Source organism: Filicampus tigris, chromosome 13 (genome assembly GCF_054856515.1).
Source record: "Filicampus tigris isolate MCC_2025a chromosome 13, RoL_Ftig_1.0, whole genome shotgun sequence".
Classification (NCBI taxonomy): domain Eukaryota; kingdom Metazoa; phylum Chordata; class Actinopteri; order Syngnathiformes; family Syngnathidae; genus Filicampus; species Filicampus tigris.
The window spans coordinates 12,732,049-12,756,945 of NC_141229.1; the positions used below are offsets into that span (position 1 = coordinate 12,732,049).

The 24,897-nt window shown below is 40.8% G+C and overlaps 2 protein-coding genes across 6 annotated transcripts; one reads left to right on the forward strand and one right to left on the reverse strand.

Annotated features, from left to right (window-relative positions):
- The first annotated feature begins 278 nt into the window (after positions 1–278).
- On the forward strand, positions 279–4,667 carry rpusd2 (RNA pseudouridine synthase domain containing 2). 2 transcript variants are annotated; one of them, XM_086049786.1, is made up of 4 exons: positions 280–335; positions 543–983; positions 2,008–2,304; positions 2,382–4,667. In XM_086049786.1, the coding sequence occupies exons 1-4, from the start codon at positions 309–311 to the stop codon at positions 3,162–3,164; spliced, it is 1,548 nt and encodes a 515-aa protein (XP_085905912.1). In that variant the 5' UTR covers positions 280–308; the 3' UTR covers positions 3,165–4,667. The 2 variants fall into 2 exon arrangements, with proteins under 2 accessions (XP_085905911.1, XP_085905912.1); XM_086049785.1 differs by having other exon boundaries at positions 279–983.
- disp2 (dispatched RND transporter family member 2) lies at positions 4,546–20,278 on the reverse strand. Of its 4 annotated transcripts, none has more exons than XM_086049784.1 (10): positions 20,042–20,278; positions 15,586–15,730; positions 14,637–14,888; positions 13,498–13,542; positions 12,842–12,973; positions 11,675–11,790; positions 11,359–11,453; positions 9,982–10,079; positions 8,880–9,038; positions 4,546–8,765 (listed from the first exon to the last, which is right to left on the reverse strand). In XM_086049784.1, the coding sequence occupies exons 1-10, from the start codon at positions 20,134–20,136 to the stop codon at positions 5,505–5,507; spliced, it is 4,398 nt and encodes a 1,465-aa protein (XP_085905910.1). In that variant the 5' UTR covers positions 20,137–20,278; the 3' UTR covers positions 4,546–5,504. The 4 variants fall into 4 exon arrangements, with proteins under 4 accessions (XP_085905910.1, XP_085905908.1, XP_085905907.1 ...); XM_086049782.1 differs by having other exon boundaries at positions 11,359–11,450; positions 12,842–12,965; positions 13,513–13,542; positions 14,632–14,888; XM_086049781.1 differs by having other exon boundaries at positions 12,842–12,965; positions 13,513–13,542; positions 14,632–14,888.
- Positions 20,279–24,897: the final 4,619 nt, after the last annotated feature.

Genomic DNA, 24,897 nt, shown 5'->3' on the forward strand with positions numbered 1-24,897 from the left:
TCTACATGCATATTTTGTTCAATTACATACAGCATTGATTCTCAAAATGTGGCACCAGTCCCATTATTACACAAAAGAATCACTGAATTAAAAATGCAACTAAAACGTTGATTGAAAACATGCAATACAATCAAACATAGAGTGATGCTTATATATTTGCATTCACCCCCCCCCTTTTTTTTTTTCATTTAACAGTTTTGAATTAACAAATTGAACATCACATGGTTTAATGTATAACCTTCGCATTTGTTGAAACTACATAATGACGTCACATACGTGCGCCTGCTGTTGTGAAGGACCTCTTGGCGATGCACGCGGCTTTGACGCTGACGGGCGTAGGTTTTGGAAAATTACCTCCACATTTGTCGTTTTTACTTTGCGTTGAAGCTACTAGACATTTATTGTACAAAACCTCATACGTTCAATACAGTTCTGTATTTTGTAATTTTTGTAAAAGCGACCTTTCTAGTCGTAATAGCCATACACTTTGCCCAATTTTCACACAATATAACGTCACACTTCGTTGTGTGTCTCCCATGGAGCTGGAAGCCGCCACGCCGGTGGAAGAAAACAACCCGGTGTCAGCAGAGGGAACCGCGGTGAAAGAAGCCCAAGTAACCGGCAAACGTAAAAGCGACGAGTCAAGCGACTGGGGCAAACGGCGCAGAGGAGCTCGAGGAAAGAAGCTGCGTGCTGGGGAGAGATATGTGCCTCCTCCGCAGAAGCGTAACCCGGGTGTCAGTTTCAGCCAGGAACATTTCGACGAGACTTCGTACTACTTCGAGGACGGCCTGCGTAAAGTACACCCGTATTACTTTGACTTCAAGACCTACTGCAAAGGTCGCTGGATAGGGAAGAGCCTTTTGGAAGTGTTCGAGAGTGAGTTTCGAGCAGAGTCCATTGAGTATTATCAGAGTGCTGTCAAAGAGGGTCGCATCCGCTTGAATGAGACCCCCGTGGAAGACCTGTCGGTGGTACTCAAGGTCAGTGTCGTGATGATTCTACAGTACATTACTTAATTGGACAGTTTGTTGAATATCTTGCTATTTTGTTCCCAAAACATGGAATCTGTATCTCAATTTTGTGCCTTTCCTTAGACGAAATACACTCAAGCAGCACGGTGACCAGTTAGTACATTTTTCTCACAATTACTTACTACTTATAATTACAATACTTCTAGTACTACCATGATGACCAACATTAAGAGAGCCTAGTAGGCACAAAACAAGTGTAAATATAAACTCTCAATTCAACTCAACTTTATTTATAGAGCACTTTATAAACACTCATCGCTGCATACAAAGTGCTGTAAAAGCGGACGATGCAGTAAAATCTGATTTATAAAAAATAGTTAAAACATTAAAACAAAAATATATAAACAAACAAGGTATGGGTTTTATTCCCATAATGTATATTTAATGTTATTGTAAGCGCTGTGAACACTCTATTAAAATGTAGTACATAAGTTTAATAAAAAAATGTTAAATGTTTGAAAACAAACACTTCTAAAAGTTTGAATGCAAAGTTAAATACAACTGACCTGTTCTTGATTTAAAACAAGTTTAAGCCAGTAACATTATGCATATTTAATCAAGTGTTTATTTTTTCATACAACTAGACGTAGCCCGTGTACCACACTTGCCCTAAATTAACTATGATAATTAGTGACAACACAACAGGTGAAGACAGAGTTTAACTGCTTTGGCTGTGAGTCTGCACATGTTCTCTCTTCGCAAGCCCACTGTTGATGCTAGTTTTTCTTTTGGAATACGTATCACCTTTTTAAAATAATGGTGTTTATCCTACGATGCTTGTTCAATTATGTGTTGTGACTTCATTCTTTACAATGAATGCTGTGTTTAAAAAAAAGAGTTTGACATAAACCAAGAGACTGTAAATGACGCTGTGGTCTGTCACTATCCTTACACTGTAATATTTCAGTTAAAAGAATTCAGTAATTGACTTTTACGTGAAAACGCTGAGGCTACCACATTGTCATTGATGCAGAACAATGACCACATGAAGAACACAGTCCATCGTCACGAGCCCCCCGTCGTTGGCAGGCCTCTGGAGGTCCTGGTGGACGACGGCAAAGTCCTGGTGGTTGACAAGCCCGCTTCCATCCCCGTCCACCCTTGCGGCCGTTTCCGACACAACACGGTGATTTTCATCCTGGGCAAAGAGCGGGGCATCTCGGAGCTGCACACGGTCCACAGATTGGACCGACTCACCTCGGGAGTGCTGCTCTTTGCCAGAACTCTGGAGATCTCCAAGAAACTGGACCAGCTGGTGAGAGACAGACAGGTAGGTTCTTTCTTCCAGGCTTGTTTCGCGCCATTCGCGCTTCGAGAGCATTTAGAGCTTTGAATTTGTCCTAGCAGCTTGAAAAGGAGTATGTGTGCCGAGTGGAAGGTGAGTTTCCGGAGGGTGATTTGGTCTGCGAAGAGCCCATCCTGGTTGTGTCCTTTAAAATCGGGCTCTGCCGCGTCGACCCAAAAGGAAAGGAATGTCGAACGGTGTTTCAAAGACTTAGTTTCAATGGCAAGACCAGCGTGGTGCGCTGTTTGCCCCTGACTGGCCGCACTCATCAGATCAGGGTGCACCTCCAGTACCTGGGCTTCCCCATCCTCAATGATCCCATCTACGGTGCCTCCGCCTGGGGGCCTCACAGGGGGAAGGGGGGTTTGATGGGAAAGAGTGATGAGGAGCTCGTCAAGGCTCTGGTTGAGGAGCATCAGGTCCAGGAGAGCCTCCACCTGCTGGATGTAGCCGGCAATTCCAGCATGTTGTCTCAAGATGAACGGAAGGATAATAGCCTGGGAGATGGTTCATGTGAAGCTGAGAAGAGGAGAGAAACTCACCAATTGCAATGTGGTGAAATAAGATCGCAGGCCACCGCGAAGGAGGCAGGGTGCTCTCTAGATGTTTGCCTTGATAACACCTCACTCAAAGAACCTCAGGACCCCCTTCCGTATACATCACATGGAGACCAAAAACAGACAAGAACAGACCCCCTATGTAGTGAGTGTAAACTAGTACGAGCGGACCCCACCGAAAAACAACTCATCATGTACCTGCACGCCTTACGCTACAAAGGACCAGACTTTGAATATTCTACACAGTTACCTGACTGGGCCAAAGATGACTGGGTGGAAGTGGACTGACTGATCAGAGATCTCCACTGAATACTCTTGAATAATCTTCAAAATTGCTTTCCACATGAGATGAATTTTGCAGTGCTATCTTTTTTTGTTAACTGGAAGAAATGTACAAATATATACATTTGTTGTTGTTGCATTCTGGTTTTACAAGAATTAGCTTTGTTGTCTGGTACCAGCCACATTTGTCGGAAGTGCTAAAAATGACATGCATCCAGTGGGGTGAATAATGATATAGAATGAAGGAAGCACATTTTAAAATTCTAATTGTACTGGTATGTGCAAAGGTTTGGCCACTTATAATTGGACTTTAGAGTTTCATTATTCTCCTACATTTTCATGATGACAGGGTGATTATGATGAGGCCACCCAAGGCACTTTATTGTGATAATGGCCAAGCTTCAGCACCAGAACTGTTTCAGTCAACCTGTATGGATCGATAATGTAAAATATTTTTTCCATGACAAACAAATCCAGTACTTAATACGCATTCTTTTTATGAGCTTGCAACTGTGTGTATCGAGATCAAATAAACTGTTTGAGCATACGTTTCACAAAATATAATTCTTAAAAGGGGAAATCAACCCAAACATATATTTTTGCAAGAATATGTTCCCGGCAGGCCCACTAGTTGAAACACTGCATTCTGATTAATAGTGCGTTTGTGGAATATGGCTTAAGCAGCAAAATCCACCCGTTTTTAGCCATCTCAGAGGGCGACCATTTTGTCATTTCTGTCGACTCAAAATGACATCACCACGACTCAGGGCTCAGGTAACAAACCAATCACGACTCAGCTTGAGAAAAAAGGTCAGCCGTGAGTGGTCGTTACCTGAGCCCTGAGCAGTTGTGATGCCATTTTCAGTCGGCAGACGTGAGAAAACGGCCGCCCCCAGAGACGGCTAAAAACGAGTTGATTAACTCTTCCACAAACGCAATATTTATCTGAATGCCTTGTTTCAACTAGTGGGCTTGAATAGAACATATTATTGAAAAAAATATGTTTGGGTTGACTTCCCCTTTAAGTCACCTGATTTTGTTTATCTAAAATATAGCCTACATACATAGCCACATTCTTGAAAATATGTAATTCATTATCCAAGGTTGTTGACACATGGTTAAACTATGTGCAACCAGCTCCTATTTTCACAGTTCAAAACAAAGTGAACGGGATGGTGAGGTCTGAAATATGTTTTTGAAGGACATGAAAAAATGATTTCATTGGTTGTTTAGCTACAGTACATGCTGCAGAATCTCATAATTACAAATCCCCATGAAGTGGAATTAGAGATGGTTATCAGACAATAATAACTTTCTGTTAATGCTTTTAGTTTAAGGGTAATAAGTCATAAACAAGCTGTGGGGGGGAAAAAAAGCTAGTTAAACGTACTGCAGGAAAATGTTTAATTTCAACTGAATGGAAAATGTAACAGTTTCAAGTCCTGTAAATAAAAGCAGCAACCTTATTTTTCTTCACTTCAAAAGCCTGCAATAAATAATTCTGTTCTATGACATGTCTCATTAAATGTGAATGTGCATTCAATTTTCACAATGCAATCCCAGTTCTTATGAGACACTAATGAACCTCAAAACACTTAAGGTTTTACACACAATATGACAGAATATGAACATTTTCGTTTACCTTTTGCACTTAAACACACAACAGGAATTTTTGCATATAAAAGTCAAGAGGTTTGGCACGATTTGTTATCTTGTAAGGAAACAGAATGTATACAGTTGGAGTGCGGGTATAGATAAGCATTTGTGTTCCAAAGATACTGTAATTGTCTTTTCACAGACCCCCCCCCCCCCACACACACACACATTTTTCAATAACAATGCTGTAACAAAGCAATTACTCTTCTTTCATTATCATAACTCAAACACTTCATAGATTATGTACTGAAACTCATCCACAAGTAAACTTTCAGTTAACGGCACAAGCATAAACTTTTTTTTAAAGATTTCACTGTGAAACACTAAGCTTGCAACTCTTGACAATTGACAAACATTTAACTGATGGCTTCCTCAATGGCCACTAAAGACAAATATTGTGGTCCAGCCAACTCAAACTATTGCATTAGGACCATCACACTTGCTTGAATCAGTCTTTATCGTAGTTTAGATTAGTTCGTTATAATTTTGGCACACAAGACGGATCTTTTTACCTTACAAGTCCTTAAGCATCTGGCTGTGAGTACCTTTGTTGCTTTTGCTGCACAAGAGCGCTCTCTATTGACCAATGTCGTAACTACACGTGTGTGAAATTATTCCATGATTCTTCAATCGTCCTTCCAGGTGACACTTGCGTAAAGACACTAAGTCTATTCACGCACACTGTTCTGCTTATAGCGTATCATCACGCTGTCCATCTCTCTTTATCCAAACATCCGGTAGGTCTGGCTTACTGTTGGGCAAAATGACAATTTCCTCAGTCTGACTGCTCCGACCTTTACCACACACCTCATAAACTGTCTCTCTGAGTGAAAGACGCAGAGTGTCTCTCTTGCCATTCAGGTGTCCCGGTTGTAAGTGAGCTTCCCCGTCGCTTTGGGCATTGGACGACCCCGGTTCAATGTCACTCAAACAGGTTTCGTTCGAGTCATCCAGAAACTCGCAGGAGCTCACAGACTGCGAGGACGGTTGGAGGAATCTTTCTTCTTGATCCTCTGTGCACAGGCACGGCTGCTCAGTGGTCTCAAGCGTGCGGCTTATTGTAGTTTCGTCCATGCCAGAGGAGGATGAAAATGTTTTATTGCTCCACTGCTGTACCGTTTTAGAACAATCGTGGCAGGTTTTACACAGCCTCTTGCCACCGGCCATGTCATCGTTTGCCAGGCTTACGGATCGTGTTGGGTTCTCTTTGTATGGTGACGAGGTCTGCAGAGCTGGAGGTGCTTGGCGACCACACATGTCCCCGCTTTCCCCATCCGAGGACGCATCCCTCCCGCAGTACTCGATCTCATCAGAGAGCACGGACGGCCGATTGGACAGCTTACTTGTGCAAGTGCTGTTCTCAAAGCTGTCACTCAGTCGAGAGGCCAAAGGCTGCAGCTCGTACTGCTCCGGCCCCCTGACCCCGTCTCCTGTTCCCGTCAGTTTCAGCCGACGTTGGTTCGGGTAGAGGTAACTACTTGTGTCTTTCTCATGGGTTTTCTTTGCTCTAGCTCTTCCTAAAGCGCCGTTGGTAGACAAGGGGCTCGGTTCCGCTCCTGAGCAATATGACAGCATCCCGGCAGACGGGTCTGACAAACACGGGAGTGGAATTCGCCCGCAGTTTTTCTGAGGACCAAAAAAGCAGCACAACGACTGGAAAAAGAAGGTTGCAAATCCACATGCTACACATTTAACCAAAAACAAGAAAATTCCCAATTTCCTGAAGAGCAAGACCGTCGAAGGCAGCATGATGATCCCGGTGCAGAAAAATGCACCGGAAACGACTGCTACAGGACAGCCCATCCTCTTGGTCGAATGTGCTACTTTCCCTATTTTGTCTGAGTGCGGTGCAAAACAATAGGAAATACAATAGTTGGCGACAAAGTCAACGGATAACCCCGCCGCAGATGAGATGAAGAGAGCCTCGATGCCACTCAGTTGCCACTCCAGGAGAACCAGGAGTCCGACGGTGACGAACACGCTGCCACCGACCGCCGCGGTTCCAAACACGCTTAAAGGAACATTGCAGGTGGTTAAGAGCAGCAAAACAAACGTAAGAGACACCGAGGTGCCAGCTACCACCAGCATCTCCGAGCTCAGTGCTTGTTGTAGGTCAAAGAGAGACAACTGACTGACGAACCAGCCCCTTTCCAACCCTGGCGGTGCCCCCGATATTTCTTTGTTAAACCACTCCAGGGTTTCTCTGTAGAAAACATTTGTTTGGCTGAAGTTGAAGCTGTAGCGGTACGTGGTTTTGAATGCCAGCACGAGGGCGGCAATCCGGCCGTCTGGCTGGAAGTACGCCCCGCCGCCGTGTGCCAAATGGCCCTGGGCGTACCTTTCCGCCAACATCATGCTCAGGCAGTTCTCAAAAACACGAGGAGGGAAAGGGAAAGCGACGCTGCTACAGCAAATCCGGAGTGTGACATCACTCTCCGAGCACTTTCTGAGCGAGACCCAGTGTAATAGCTGCTCCACAAAACAGATATTATCTGCCATTGCCTCTTTGTCCTCGGGGGAAGGCGCAGAGTAAAAGCTCTGGTTTTGCACATGTCCGCACAGGTCCCTCAACCAAACCTGCGCACGCGGTTGACTCATTGTAAAGTCGGGATCAAGGATTAAAGAGCCATTACTTTTTGGGTTCAAGTGATTGCCGTTATCAGTTGGTTGGATGCCCCAAACGAGCGTCAGTGTCACGGGCCTATCTTCTCCATTCGTCTGTCTGTCAAACATAAACATGTGACGATATTCCGCGTCATATCGCTCAAATGGGTGACTGGAGCGGAAAAGCTGAGTGACGGCGCTGTCGAGTGTAGGCAGCTTCATTCCCGGATCAAAGCAAGACATATACGTGCCGCCCGCAGCCAGCACCGCAAACCAGCACACCCAGATGTATCGGAACTTCACCACTCCGCACGGCAGGATTTTGAGGAACACTAAATTGGACGTGTCGGCGAGACCTCGTTTGAGTTCTCTCAGCTTCTGGCCAAGCGTGAAAAGGAACCTCTTGCGTGAGCTTGCCTCCCAGAAGCCGCCTGGGTTTCTGGCACAACAGGGCTTCCGCCCCTGCGGTGCAGCGGATGCGGCGGATGCGTCCGTGTAACGCTCACGTAAGATGAAAGAGCATGGCAGCCACACAAGAGCCAAGAGGGAACTAAGAAATGAGGCGCTTCCCAGATAAACCGCAAAGCATCTGATAGCCGTGATGCTGCTGAGATAACCGGAGCAAAATGCCGCACTGGAAGTCAATCCCGAAGCTAATATCAAATAGCCCGTTTCCTGCAAAACCTTGTGTACTCTCTTCTCCAGGGACGCTGAGGGCTTCTGGGACAGCTGCATATTCCAGAAGTCTGCAAAGATAAAAACCTGATTGGAGCAACTTCCCAGGAGAATAAGCGCTGCCGAGAGGTTCGCCAGTGGGAAGAAAGTCAGGCGAAATGCTACTTTATAGAGGAAATAGGAAGTAAGGAGGGACCCGCCGATTGCTGCCACAGATAACGCCACCATGAAGAGAGAGTGAAGATAGAGAGCCATGGTGATGAGAAGGGAAATGATTGCAAGAACGGGGAACACCGAATCTCTTGCTAGATAATACTTGAACAATGTCTGCTTGATTCCCAGATCCATGCCAGTGATAGTCGTGTTCTTATATGTCAGATCTCTTCCCTTTAGACTCCTCATGTAGATCTCCATCATGCGTTCCCCCTTATCCACCGGTAGAAACAGAAGACTGTATTTGAGGGTGGGGATCTGATACTCAGCCGTCTGCGGTCCGAGGAAATCTTTATCAACCAGGAAGTGCAGGATTTGGAACACTATGCGGGACTGTTTGCAGCGTGACGGGACAGAAGAGCAGCCGCCGTGTTTGGGTCGCTGGAAACAGGCCTCCACTAGATGGCCGTCGTGGTAGTACGGCGCACACTTCCGGAGAAGGTTAAGTGCCTCCGAGACCTAAGGGAAATCAATACATGATACATTGAATGGCTTTCAAACATGGCAAAAATAATCGCTGTGGCTAAGGGACCTTTTGGACGGCCTGTGCGTTGGCAAATGTGTTTGCGCTACCTGTTGAGCGGTTAGGCAGAGGCAGCAGGAGGCATTAGTGAGGGCGGCTAAGTAATTTCCCAGGGACCAGCTGGGACAGCAGCCGCTTCTTGAGGCCGTCTCGGCCTCGCTTCTCACATGTTGCTGGCACACATCTTGGAACTGAGCCTGGGAGCGTATCTGAGACAAACAAGGGAGATGTTTTGGAAAGCCTTCCATGACTAATTATCCAATTAAATATGATAGGAGCCAGTGTTCCCAAGGATTTTAAAATGGCTTGTCAAAATGGGATGATGGTCAACAGAACATTTTAATCAGAGATGGCTGATTAAAAGGGCCTAAAAGTATTTTTAACGCTGATTGGAAAAATGTCTCCACTTTTTTTTTTTTTTTTCAAACACATCAGGTTTTGAGATTTTGTTGTTGTTGTTGTTGTTATGTTCGACCAATAGAAGCTTGATCGATATGGCTTTTACCATGTTGTAATTTATACCTATGACACTTTGGGAAAAAAAATTCCACCTGTCAAAACTTAATTCATAACTACTAAATGGATTACGATATTACATATTATTTTACTGTTATGATTATTATTATTATGAAAACCTGATGTGGTACAGAAAAAAACGAGAGCAGATTCTGAATCGGCGCAGAAAAATCATTTACAAACGTTTACTTGCATCTCTGATTGGAAAAATGTCTCCACTTTTTTTTTTTTCGAACACATCAGGTTTTGAGATTTTGTTGTTGTTGTTGTTGTTACGTTCGACCAATAGAAGCTTGATCGATATGGCTTTTACCATGTTGTAATTTATACCTATGACACTTTAGGGAAAAAAAATTCCACCTGTCAAAACTTAATTCATAACTACTAAATGGATTACGATATTACATATTATTTTACTGTTACGATTATTATTATTATGAAAACCTGATGTGGTACAGAAAAAAACGAGAGCAGATTCTGAATCGGCGCAGAAAAATCATTTACAAACGTTTACTTGCATCTCTGATTAAAACATAGTACAAATTAGTTGAGCAGTGTGATTGAAGAGCTGAGGAAGCAAACAGATGGCTTAAGACGAAAGATAAAATGGAGAGACAAGTATAGATCAGGTCATACCCTGGATTGCTCCATCTCGCACATGGCATGGATGGCCTTTAGGCTCCAGAGACTGGCTGAGCTTTCTGAGCGGAACACGAGCTGCGCCAAATGCTGGCCTTTGAGGAAGACACAGATGGACTCAACATGCAATGTGGGAACCGATGAATCATCGTTTTCTTCTCGCATTTAAAACTATTCTGTATTTAAGGCATTCAAATAAAACAAAACTGCTAGTGCTAAGCCTGTAATGGTTCAGTATTTAAAGCGGAAATCAACACAAACAATTTTTTTTCAAGAATATGTTCCCAGCAGCCCCACTAGTTGAAACACGGCTTTGTGGTTAATATTGCGTCTGTGGAATATGAGCAAAATCCACCCTTTTTAGCCATTTCGGGGCGGCCATTTTGTCACTTCTGTCGACTGAAAATGACATCACAACTGCTCAGGTAGCGACCATTCATGATTCAGCTTCAGAAAACAGCTCAGCCGTGATTGGTCGTTACCTGACGCCTGAGCAATTGTGATTGTAAGAGTTACTCCACGATTCTTAGCCATCTCTGGGGGCGGCCATTTTGTCACTTCTGTCGACTGAAAATGACATCACAAATGCTCAGGGCTCACGTAATGACAAATCATGGCTCAGCTTCAGAAAACAGGTGAGCTTTGATTGGTCGTTACCTGAGCCCTGAGCAGTTGTGCTGTCATTTTCAGTCGACAGAAGTAACAAAATGACCACCCCCAGAGATGGCTAAAAACGGGTGGATTAACTCTTATTCCAGAAACACAGAATGCCTTTTTTCAACTAGTGGGCTTGCATAGAGCATAGTCTTGAAAAAAAATTGTTCGGGTTGACTTCCCCTTTAAGTATAGTAACCAAAAGTTGCAATCCTTCAAAAAAAATCTCTAAGTCACGGACAACTCGTTTTAACATGTTAATGCACCTTCAAAGACTCCATCCCATAATAAATTCAAGTGGGGCATGGAAGAGAACACATTTGTCTACTCTGACAAATGTCTGTATGTGGGTTCATAATGAATGAATTAATCTAAAAATAGATTTTATTTATTTATTTTTTTTAAATCATGTTCCGCACCATAGGTCAGAAATGGAGATCTGATTTGGTCAATCAGCTATATTATAAATTCTGCCTTCACAAAGATAACATATCAACACACATTTTGCCTCTCAAGTAAAACTACCAAAAACCTCTCAGTGTAATGCGAATAAACCCACAATGATAAACATATTGTTGCATGAACAATAATAACGACAATACGTTTATTAATCTTTTATCTGTTTGGAATTGCTTGTTGATTAATCGAGTCTGAAGCAATTTTGGTCGAAAATGCTGTAAAATGCCATTTCCTGTTTGAGATTAGTCAAGACTGACTCACCGGGTGCGTCGCAGAGGAATGACTCTGAACTGGAGTCTCTGGCTAACATCCTCTTGAATCGAAGTCCAGTGGCGTTGTGGAGGTCATCTTCACTGCTGAAAGTAACACACGACTGTCCTATTGTTTGCTGTTTTACCTCTCAAATTTAATCTCAAAACGATTGCCGCCAAGAACGTCACTAAACTAACGGGGCTTGTGACCTAAAACTTTCACATGTACGGAGGGGATTGTTCTTGTCATGTAAAATGTGTACGTGTGGAACAGAGCTTGTTTTGAACAGAGCGTGGCGTGCTTTCCGCCCAAACTCTCCGCTGACCTTTTACTGAGCTGCTGTGGCAAAAGAGACAATGGTTTCCCCGGGCCAGTGTTCTCCTGCAGCTTGGACAAGCTGGACTGGCGAACTGCGATGTTTGTCCCTCGTGGCTCGAAGCCCTGAAGAATTAACACACAGGCACAAAACCAAAAATCAAAACAAAAAGACTCTGTGGATGCTCGGGATTAGCTTCACCGTGCGAGTCGTGTAGCTGTTGTCAGTTACGCTTCAGTTATATGTTGATCGTCCTCAACCCGCACCGTGAGCAGGACATTTAATTTTCCCCATTAATTAAGTCATCTCCTGTGGGAGTGCCTTACTTCTTTCTTTAATTAAATTCCACAAGATTACAGAGTGTGTCATTTGATCTGATTTAGTGCAGCACTGTGAAGAATGATGGAGATGTGACTGAAGTCATTATGGAAAAAGTAATTAACAATCCATCTGAGGTGGTCCGGAATATTTCAATTTCAAAGAGATGGGCCCCAAGGCAAGTTCAATTTTACAGACTGTATGCTTTGGTGTAAACAGTCAATTCTTCCCTGGATGTGAATGAGTTTCCCAAAGAAACATGTGCTTGTGAGGATTGTGCTTGAAAAGTAATGCACTGATTTGAGTAGAAAACGTATATTTTCTGGTTAAAGTGGAACCTGTAAGGTTTCTGCTAAAAATAAATAGATCAGGTCTCGAAATAGGTGTCATGCAGATTTCAACAAATTTCGAAACTTCAGCTTCAAACGTTTTTAACTTTTTTCATTTGATTTTTTTTTTTCCTGATGCCACCACAGAAGGTACTGTGATGGCAACAGTTTTGTTCAGTGACTCTCAGCATCAAATGGTGAGTACACAATTCATTGTTTTAAATGATTTTGAGCAACATTTAACTTTTACACGTGTGTAACAGTGAAGAATGCGGAAATAGTAACTAAACAATTGCCTAAGACTTGGATGATGGCGGCAGTTTGACTCTGTAACAGATTAATCCCGCTAATTCTATGATTTCTGGTTGAAAACCGTGATTTTAAATCGAACGAATCGGGGCTCGATAAGCATTCAGACTTTTTCCCTACTCTTCAACTTGTACCGCGATAACCCAACTGTGGTCTACTGCTCTCATTTGAACATGTGCTGATTGTCTTTTTATTTTTGGCCAAATTCTCAACCACTCACCAGCAGAGGCTCAGAGAAGTCTGGCAGTGGTCCGATGAGGAGGCCAGCCAGAGAACATCCAAGTAGCAGCAAGGCACATCCCATGAGAACCTCTAACGGGTAGTTCACCAGCATCTGGGCATAACTATCAAGTGGAGGTAGAAATGAAGACCACACACAAAGAAGCTGTCAATATCAGAGTAAGTCTTTTTTTTGGGGGGTATTTTTAATCAACATAAGACATTCGCTCACTTCATTGGGCACCATGTAATTCAAGACCTGTATCAAACATTCAAAATTGACAAAGATACCGTATTTCCACAAATATTGGCCATGGGCATTTACTGTATTTACTCAGCTGCCGATGGAGGTATTTGAGAAAACACATTTTGGAGATATTCAACAATGTTAATGGCATATCTGTGTCAAGTGAAGTTAATAATAATAGGTCATAATAATAAAATGCATCAACGAGGAGAAAGGCCAAGAATTGTTTAATCGGCCATCTCCTACTTGCCTTGATCTGTTCCTTGGGTCAATAAAAGTTGTGAAAAACTTAACCACAGGCATGGCTACTATTTGAGGAAATATGATTGAAGGTTGTCACTCCACAAATTGTTAATTGTGAAGGTTGTGTTTGATTTGGTCTTGCAAGTGGGACATGCAATAGCTCTTGAAAAAAAAAGTCTTACTTTCTCACAAAGCAGTAGAGTCCTCCATCCCTGTTAATGAAAGCGAGGCAAGGCAATTTTAGTTACATAGCACATTTCATCCGTAAGGCAACTCAATGTGCTTCACACCGCCCAAAACAGAGTTTTTAAAACTGTGTTTAAAAGCATTTCCACTCGGGGCTGACTTCGCTTCTGTTACCAGCTTATTCCAATTGCGTGCAGCATAACAGCTAAATGCCACTTCACCATGTTTGCCTTGAAACCTGAGCTGCAGGAATTGACTAAAAGACCTACTGGACTTATATTCAATTAGCTTTTCTTTTATGTAGTCAGGACCGAAACTATTCATTGATTTATAGACCAGTAGCAGGATTGTTCAACCTATTCTACATCTTATTGGGAGCCAGCGTAAACGCTTTGGGACTGGAGCATTTTGTTGTGATCTTTTTGTTGTGGTCAGGACCTGAGCTGCAGCGTTCTGAATGAGCTGCAGCTGTCTGATGCTCTTTAGAGATGGTCCAATCAGAGGACTGTGACAATAATCAAGTCTACTGGAGATAAAAAGCATGGATAAGTTTCTCATGGTCTGTTTGGAGCATGCAACCCTTCAGTCGATATGCTTTTCAGCTAATGAAAGGCTGTTTTGGTGATTGATTCGACACGACTCTGAAAGTCAGGTCAGAGTCTGTCAGCACTCCAAGATTTCAGACTTGGTGTCTGGCCTCTTGTCTTTTATTGCCAAAATCAATAACCTCTGTTTTGTTTTGGTTTAGCTGAATTAAATTTTGGTTCTCAGTTGTTAACTCATTCACTGCCATTGACGTATTTATTTGCCTTTTCACAGTCTAGCCATTCAATCCCAGGAACTTATTTATATCTTTTTTCAAATGTTTTCAAACACAGCGTCTGAAAATGTCTGGCAGTGAATGAGTTAATTTGCTTTAGCGAGTGACACAACACGTTAGCTGTACTGTTATCGTTCGGAGACGCAGATAAATATAGCTGCGTGTCATCTGCATAGCCATCTTAGCCAACATTGGCATTCTGAAGCATTGGACCCAAGGGTAACATATTCAGCAGTCATAATAAATGCTCCTCTCAAACGTTGTTACAAATAGAAATTAAAATCAGTAAACACACCCAACTGTCACCACGTGCCGCTGCGTCGATCTCTGTGTGCCGCCTTCACTGGATCCATGCAGCCAGTGGCATCGCACCGCAGCGTGCTGGTGAGACATCTGACGGGTCGAACTACAGCTGTGGCCCACTCGGACCACCGCACCTGCCCCTGTGTGAGGGCCGCTGGTGCTGTTTGTCTCGCAGCACGCGTTTGCCTTGAGAGCATCGTAGGGGCTGCAGTGGGGGCATTTACCGAGCTCAGCTTGACCCTGAGGAACCTAAATGCAGGCAAGAAAGAAAAAAAAACGTTTCCAGGCAGTGCAAAAGGGGCGTCAGAGAGATGTTTATATAGGAACACCTGTGTTTCCAGAATTTCACACAAGTCCAGCTCGCAAAAAAAAATGATTTTGGGCACTTTAGTTTCAATGCATTATGACGCTATTATTTGACATGGAAATGACTGATTTTACAGGCTAACTCTCTTGCTACATGAATTGGTCTGACCTGAAACGTCTCACACAAGTCCACCACAGTGTCACAGAATTTATAAGCCTGATAGACTTGAAAATTCTCAATCAGACTGCTCTCTACAAGAAATATTGTGATCAATAAAATTTCACTTACTAGACAGTTGTGCTGTGATTAGATTTGAAGATTTCAAATCTGACAGTCCACACCCCTGGCATTTTTGTCATATGACTGGTTAAAGTGGAAGTCAACCCCCCCAAATTCTTTACAAAAATATGTTCTCCACCAGTCAAAACACGGCCTTCAGATTAATATTGAGTTTGTGGAATATGAGTTAAGGAGTAAAATCCACCCGTTTTTAGCCATCTCAGGGGGTGGCCATTTTGTCACTTTTTTTTTTTTTACTGGAAATTACATCAGAGTTGCTCAGTGCTCAGGTACCAACGAATCATGGCTCACCTGTTTTCTGAAGCTGAGCCATGATTGGTCGTTATATTTTATACATACTTGGTGATAAAGCTGGCTGGATGAAGAGGGCCCATCGAGGCTGCTGCAGCTGTCACATAGCTCCCGATCAGCTTGGATGGCGTTCAGATTGGTCTGTTCCGGATACACGCTGTCGGGAGGGCACAGCGACAGCACCGGGATCCCACTGTGGAGGATGAGTCACAGGAAGAATGACAAAAATTAAACATTTTCAAATCTGAGCTATTTTTTTCCTGGCTCCCCTTTATATTTTTCCCATAGTTATGAGCAGAACTAATTAGGCAAAAAATGAAGCTCTGGGTGTCACACTGCAACAACTGGAAGCGAGCAATTAAAGAAGAAAGCAGGAAATGGAGAGGTAAAAGAGTGAGCAGTTGTGACTCATACAGTGTCACATAATGATATCAGATACGCCACATCCTTGTGTATCCATGGACCTCCAGCTTTTATGGATGGCAACTGTCTTGCATGGGTTAGTTTGCCACCATCGAACCTTGTAAACTAATTACTGAACACATGCACCACCAGGCAACACGTTTGTTTTCTTATTGTTCAAATAAAAACAAAACAAAACAGACACACCGTGATCGGCGACTGTATCACTCACGTCATTACGTGAGCCCTGAGCATTTGTGATGTCGCTTTCAGGCGACAGAAGGGACAAAATGGCCGCCCCCTTTAGATTGCTAAAAATGGGTGGATTTTGCTGCTTAACTCTGATTCCACAAACGCAATATTATTCATATTGCCTTGTTTCAACTAGTGGGCTTGCATAGAACATATTCTTGAAAAAAATGTTTTGATTTACTTCCGCTTTAAGTCAAAAATAATTGTCCCTGGTCTAAAAACCAATGTTATTACAGATAATGAAAACAAAGAAAATAACTAAATAAAGTAAAATAGAAAAAACAACAACTATTTGTTAACAAAATAAATTAAAAATGAAAAAAAAAAAAATTACCGGTAACTGGAACTACATTTTACATTTATATAACTTATCAAAACTATATTACTGTATGGCTTTACTTTTATCCACAATCATTAGTGACCTTCTTTTTTTTTTTTTAATCTTACACTCGATAAATACCCCTTTCTTATATTTCAAATAAAACAAATACTAAAACTAAACATTATTTGGAAAAAAACTAAATAAACTAACAACCCATCCACCTCCCCCACCCGCCAAAAAAAACAAATTAAAACTAACTGAAAATAAAAGGCAAACTGAAATAAAAAACAACTATAATGGAAAAATCCAATACTATTAAAGCTGCTCTACACTAAGAACCACTATGCATCAGTCCAAGTGTCAGAGTACCTCATGAGACCATAGTTCGTCAAGTATCAAAGGATTTATTCTCAGCATCTGTTTTGCTTTTCCTTGGGCTTTTTTGCTACACTTTTTTTTTAAACATTGGGTGCTAAAAAATGTGCGAAGAGAAAAATATACCCAGAAAGTAAACAAACGTGCATTCATTTTCTCAGCCTCATTATGCAGGTTGTCATTTATCAAAGTATATATTACCTGTGGTGAACCTCTTTTTGTGCTTGTGTGACAGTAATGAATGTAAAAATGTGAGAGATGCAAGGTGCACCTGTGACACAACGAAAAGCTAGTGTTTGATTGTATACAGTGAAGCCCGCATATTCCACTGTAGCTCATTTTAAGGGATCCAGGGGCACTCAATTCCATTATTTTATGCACGACTGTATTTAAAGGCACAACATTTATTAGTCCAGTAAAAGTATTCCCTGGGCTCTTTCTCTGTCATTAAACGTGACCTTTTAACAAATAAGTAGTGTTGCAGTTGTGAGTCAGTAAAAGAGAGCTAGGCGTACTGTGCCGCCTGTATAGCACTTGCTTGTTTTTCCACAGTGGACTCGATGCGACCGCACTTCCTGTCATGTCACTATGGCGACACAGTAAATCAACACAGGCAAGTGACCTCACAGTCCATGTGTGTCCCTTAATAAGGCACAATGATGGAGAAGAGCACACTAGCAGTGGTCTTGTATTACATCAACCTGTAACGTGAAACAAAGAGTAATCAAAGACTAACCAATGTTTAATGTCTGCACCTATTGAGCTTATTACTAAATCATTATTAGACATTGCTACCTAACCGATGTCTTATTTTTGCTGCCGAGATCCAGCAGTAATGAGCACACAAGCCTACGAGGCAAGCAATTTGAGCAACCCATCAATATTTCAGCCGATGAGTGCAAAAATAATCCATGGAGGTATCAGCAATCTTCACACCGTGCTACAAATGTAAATTTTTATTGCAACCTGACACCAGGCGAACCCCATTGTACATCAAAGCACGCTAGAATACACAAAATAAAAAGGTTCTGATTTATTAGGTACACCATTCTCAGATGTTGTACGTGTGTGTTTTTAACTAGAAAGGAATAGTTTGTATGTTTACTGCTGCTGCCCTTCAGTTTTGCAAGCCTTCGTAGCATCTTCGTAGAAGATCAAGCAAGATAAATGTAGCATTATTATAATATTTTTATATACGTATGTGTATATATATATATATATATATATATATATATATATATATATGTGTGTAGAGATCACGCAGGTGCACCTCAATAATTGGATAATTATGACCGACACGAGTTACAAAAATAGCCTATTTAATCAAAAGGAGACCCAGAGAGAATATGAATATTTAGGCTAGAAACGGCCGTATTTAATATATGAAAAATTGCAAATAAATAATGAATTGCTGAAGTAATAAGAATCTGAAAATAATATGCTGCAATATAATAAATTAAATCTGTTCTCAAAAAATAAAAAAAACTATTCAATACTATATATATATATATATATGTATATATATATGTATATGTATATATATGTATATATGTATATATATGTATATATATATGTATATGTGTATATATATATATGTATATATATATGTATATGTATATATATATGTATATGTATATATATATGTATATGTATATGTATATATATATATATATGTATATGTATATATATATATATATGTATATGTATATATGTGTATATATGTATATGTATATATGTGTATATATGTATATATATATATGTATATATGTGTATATATATGTATATATGTGTATATATATGTATATGTATATATATATGTATATGTATATATATATGTATATGTATATATATATATATATATGTATATGTATATATGTGTATATATGTATATGTATATATGTGTATATATGTATATATATATATGTATATATGTGTATATATATGTATATATGTGTATATATATGTATATATGTATATATGTATATATATATATATATATATATATATATGTCACTTATCCTTAGACCTTATTCTCACCAAATTCGCAGGTGATCAGACTATCCCAGACTTTGGGCAGGAGGCGGGATACTCCCTGGACTGGTCGCCAGCCAATCGCAGGGCACATTGATTCCCAACCACGGTAAGAGATTCGTATTTTTGCCTTGGGAAATGATCCAGTTTCACTTATTTCTACAAATTGTGTCTGGTTCTATTGATCCCGGCAATGTATAGTGACAGCCAGAACAATTGAATGCTCTTACACTACATGGCAGAAGCTACAATTAAAATGCTGTTGTCATTTCACACTGAGTAAATTTGGAAATAAATAGAAACGCAATCAGTATATTGACTTTGTGTGATATTTTGTTAAGGGTGTGTTGGGAGTTTTTTCTAATGTAAAATATTTACCTTGGTTCGGTAAAGGTTGGGAAATAGTAATTTAATGCAGTAACAATAATAATAATAATAATAATAATAATAATAATACAATGATAATAATAATAATAATAATAATAATGCTCTGTAACCTAAACATACATTAGCTACACCTGTGCCATCTTGCACCACCAACAGTCTTTCTTAGTTTGGATTAACTGTGATGGTGAACTGCACCTTTATCGTACTGAGAAGTGAGAATTCTTTTCCTATTACATATGTAACTGACGGCAGCACAGCACCTAGTGGTTACACTGGTAAGCACATACGCTTCACAGTTCTGAGGTTCTGATTTTGAATCTCAGGGTCAGGCTTTCCTGTGTCGAGTTTGCTTGTGTGTGTGTTTTTTTGCCCCCGGGTGCGCCGGCTTTGACGAGTGAGCTGTTGTATTGGGCCCAACTGGACTGACTAGGTTGCATTCACATTAAGGTGTTCCTAATAATTTGGTTGAAAGGGGAAGAATATTGTGTGGTTATAAACAAGAGCAAAAAAATCTAATAAATATACATAGAAATGTTTTTTGACAATCACATGAACAGTATTATTTTGTAAAGTCATAATTTGTGAGCCCTTGGATCTGATTAAAATGTGTAACGTACCTAATTAGGTGTCCACTGTGGTGAAACAATACAAGCGGTCGGCATGCACTTAATTGTTCACAGCAATGTGGTTTCTTATATAAAAAAAAAATCAAAAAAATACTCCACATAAACCCACCTATGATAAGCCTCTTGGGTGTCCCTTTCTTCTGTAGAAGAATCATCCATCATTATCGCATCCGTGCTGTCCCCTGTGATTGAGCCAGCATCCATCTCCTGCTCGTTTACATTTGTCGATGTTTACAACAAAAATATGTGGATCACTGTGATAAAGGTTTGAGCAAATAACGAACAGTCCCCGTTTGTTCCTTGTTTCTGGGGCTACTACGGAGCACCATCGGTGCTCTGCGGGTTAATCTGCCCAGAGCTGAGCTCCGATTGGCGGATCCACGGTGATGCTGAGGACGCCGCCTGGTTCTGTCCAACCCGCCCGAACCGGACCGCCTATGACACAAGGGGGTCCCAGTTGTTCGGAAAGATCCCTCTGCTTCCGTGTTTAAGTGGATCCACAAATGGTGATGCTAACCTAAACTGCGTTAACGTCACTACAGTAAAGCTTTCGCTTCGATATGGCCACAGCATTAGGTACACCTGCGCAATGCAAATGTCAACACATGTGCCTTTATAAAGATAACAATGGACAGTTTTGATCTCGATTCATATAGCAAGCTGTACGTGCAATTAAATTCTTAGTTTGCCTGTGCCGTCATATTTTGAAAACGTAAGTACTTTTTACAATTAGATGTGGTTGCATTATTATCCAGAGATGTGTTCATTTAACATTGCGTTTAATACTGTATGTATTGCATCAAGGTATTGACGGTACCAAAATATATGCTACCGCTTCCGCTGTGTCAAAAACACGTTTTCATCGTAGGCCACATTGATGTTATGACTGTGAAAATCACAATATAGATTATCTCCCCTTTATATTCCTCCTCCATATATACACAATTGCCTCAGAATTTATACATGACAACAAATGGAAAATAGTAGCAACCAAATATAAATACTGTTGTTCAAATGATATTAAGAAGGGATTTTAAAGAAATGTTTGTAATCTGTCAAAAAAAGTGTGGGGTGGTGGGCATTAATACAAATTGTTGGTCTGACTTTCTGTCAAAATGCAATGAACAAATCCATTTTGGAGTAAACATGAAGTATACCAACTTTATATTTGCTGTAGTGGGTCACAAAGCTGTAGCGGACCAGAACTGTCCCCGAGGCTGTGAGTTTGACACATGATGTACAGTGATGTACAGTTCATTGCACTTACAATGCAGTAGTTTTACAACACTGCTGCTAACTACAACCAAAATAAAGTAAGAAGTCCTATACATGTACTGTATATCAATCCATTTTCTCCAGTGCTTCATCATTGGTGATGAATGAGCTGGTGCCTATCCCGGTTGGCTTTGCAAGATGTCGGATACACCCTGGAGTAGTCATCAACCAATCACATTACACAAAAACAATTACACTCACATTCACATCTATGGGCAATTTAGGGTCTTCAATGTATCTAATATCAATTTTTACAACAATATGCCAACTTCACACCGAGCCAAAATTCGGCCTATGAACCTCTAAACTATGAGGTAGACGTGCTAACAACTAGCCAATATTTTTTTTTAAGTATTAGAAATAGCTTTCGATATAATGCAATATGCAGAGAGTAAAAGATTCTGATAAATATTGTGTTTGTGGGATAAGAGTTAAATCCACGATTCTTAGGCACCCGGGGGGGCAGCCATTTTGTCACTTCTGTTGACTGAAAATGACATCACAAATGCTCAGGGCTCACATAATGACAAATCATGGCTCAGCTTCAGAAAACAGGGGAGCTTTGATTGGTCGTTACCTGAGCCCTGAGCAGTTGTGCTGTCATTTTCAGTCGACAGAAGTGACAAAATGGCCGCCCGCAGAGATGGCTAAAACGGGTGAATTATCTCACATTTCGCAAACAGAATATTTATCAGAATGCCTTCTTTCAACTAGTGGGCTTCCATAGAACATATTCCTGAAAAAAATATGTTTGGGTTGAGCCCCCCCTTTAAGAGACTTTTTTAAGGCTTGAGCTTAAAGTGCTCAGAGCTCAGGTGACAACCAATCATGGCTGACCTCTTTTCTGAAGCTGAGCCATGATTGGTCATTACCTGAGCATCTGTAATGTCATTTTTAGTCGACAGAAGTGACAAAATGGCCGCCCCTGAGATGGCTTAAAAGGGGTGGATTTTGCTGCTTAACTCATACTCCACGAACGCAATATTATTCAGAATGCCATGTTTCAACTAGTGGGCCTCATGGAACATATTCTTGAAAAAAAATATGTTTGGGTTGATTTCCGTTTTAAGTCAGATCTTAAGTCTAACCAAATCGATTGTGTTCATCCTGAGAGGTTCCTCTGTAACCCGTTTTTATTGACGTTAGAAGAGAAATATGAATACACATTATCATGCATAGTTAGCAAAGTTTTACAATTACAAGTCCCAAGCAAAATATACAATTGTTAAAAGATGAATTATTTTACAGCCTTTTTTGCTTGGTTGAGTTAATTGTGTTGTCAGGTATTGCTTGTAGAAATAGTGACTTTTGAGTACTTTAAAATGAGTGCTCTACCATCAAGATGAAAAAATGTTTTGGGCTTAAAAAGAGAAGCACGAGTGTGACAAACAAGTGGCCACTAATGAGGCGGCTGGCAGGATGGATGCTGGTCTGGCTCTGCTTCTGCTAATAGGAATCATGGCACTGACCCTGGCAGTCTCGCGGGCCCACTTGAAAAGGCCTGGGCCAGGAAAAGATGAGATCAAAGTCCGTTTAGAGCTTTTAAATGAGAACCATAGCAGGGATGATGTCTTTTTTTCATCTTGGTAATGTGACCTAATTTTTATCTATTGGTGCATCACTGAATCACAAAATGAGGAACTGACTTGTGAATGAGACTGGTTTGAAGGAACCACAGTCAGTTTGATTGTGTAAATGCAGCACTTTGTACAATCTTTACCATCAATGCTCCACAAGGCAACATGTAGCTTTCATTTTAAACAATATTTCTATTACAGTCTTGCTATTACATATGTACTGTACGCCCGTATCAAGGCTCGGGCCATGGCAGCGACTCTGGACTTGCACCGGGCCCTTTCCCATACGTACACAGACACAACACAGCATTCTCCATAGAATGTGTACCTAAAAACATGTTCAGTGAGTGTTTTGTGAGGGTGAGGGGAATTTGTCGCCTCCCGATGACCAGATTAGGAAGTGAGCACAAAAAGTCCATTGTCAATTTAAGATAGGTAAAAAAAAATAGTGGTGGTGGTGGTGCCGGGTTGATACCGGCAAAACTGGGAAAATCAAAAATATCTAAAAATATTAAGGAACCTATGGGTACCAAACTGCGAATATGCATGGGTCTACTGTAGATTTAAATTAAAATATCTCCAATCACTACTAGATGGCAAAAATGTCTTAGTTGCACTTATGCTGCCCTGTACAACAGCGTGAGTAGGCCGTTTTGGGGCAGTTTTTGAAAGATATGCAGGACATACATAGTTTGCATTACATTGCATACATTACATTAAAATGTAAAATGGACAAAATGAATTTTTGCACGTAATATTGGTTTCTTGTTTAGCAGTTTGGTGCCGTCCTTGACTGGTCATTTGTATGTGAGAGCCTGGAAAAAAAAAACACAGTATGTGACTGTTTTATTGTTTGCTTCAAATCCTTTGTAGTTGGGTTAGGATAGTGGATGTTTTATAGATTCATTGAAAAATATATGATCATAAATGAAATATTATATATATATATTTTTATATTAATAGCATGTATTTTCTACATGTGCACATATTTTTTCCAAATCTGAAATAGCATTTTTTATCATACATCTGGAAGTGTGTGGTCCCACGTGGCCCCCCAGTAGCACTGATGACAAATTTTGGCCCTCGCCAGCATTTAAATTGCCCATCCCTACACTAAATGGTGGCAGTGAACTTCTCAACTAGCAGCTGTTTGGCAGACAGTGAACAGTTTTTCAAGAAAGAGGCCAAGTGCTCGACTTATTGCTTCTCCTATTTGAAGTTAACTGTAAAAATAAGCATTAAGAAAAAGAGAACTACCTATTGTGTATTTAATCAAACCGTATTGAACTTTTTTTCACCAAAGAAGATTCACTGGGTGCCATGTAAAGATTGAGAGCAGTGTCACAAGAACATCAGGTATGATTTTTTTTTTTTATGTGCATGCCACACATTAGTATTAGTCAACCTCTGAAATTAGTAGAATAACCGCCTCAATATTTTAGATTTTATGGACCCTAAGCATTTTTGTCATTTAAGCTGTAGTGTGCGCCCATGGAGAGGAAGATGTCATGCAAACCAAAATACTGGGGTGATTGTTCTAATATTTGCAGTGGTTCAAGTTGACGTAAGTAGAGATTTTCACATAAATTGTGGTGAAGAATGATCACAGTTTTCTGACATCAAGTGATGTTTTACATTAAGTGTTAGAGTCATGTGGTTATCATGCAGTGGAAGTATTGTGTTTGGCTGGGTCCTATACATCTGCTTTAAGCGAATTAAGACTGTGTCCAAGCATTTTTAACAGAGCGACCAACTTTGTTGCCGTGCATGTACTGATACTGATACTGAGCTTTTAAGATTGCTCATTGCCTCACCGTGTGGCGAGTAGCCAGCGACTGTATGTTGTCGCTGGCCACTTTTTTATGTCATCTGCCAACCCCGTTGCGATATTAGGAAGCGGGATTAAAAGATTTTCTTTTAAAAACCCTAACAACTGGCATTTCGTCCTTGTTTAAGTCTAACTGCCATAGAAAGTGGCCTCACACAAACGGTTACCATGTAAACAAAACGCCAGTTCCAGTTCATACCAGAAGCTGCGCACATAATTCACGCAAATGCTCATGGGGCCTTGGAATAAATTGGAGACACTCTAAAAACAGTTAAATCAAATATA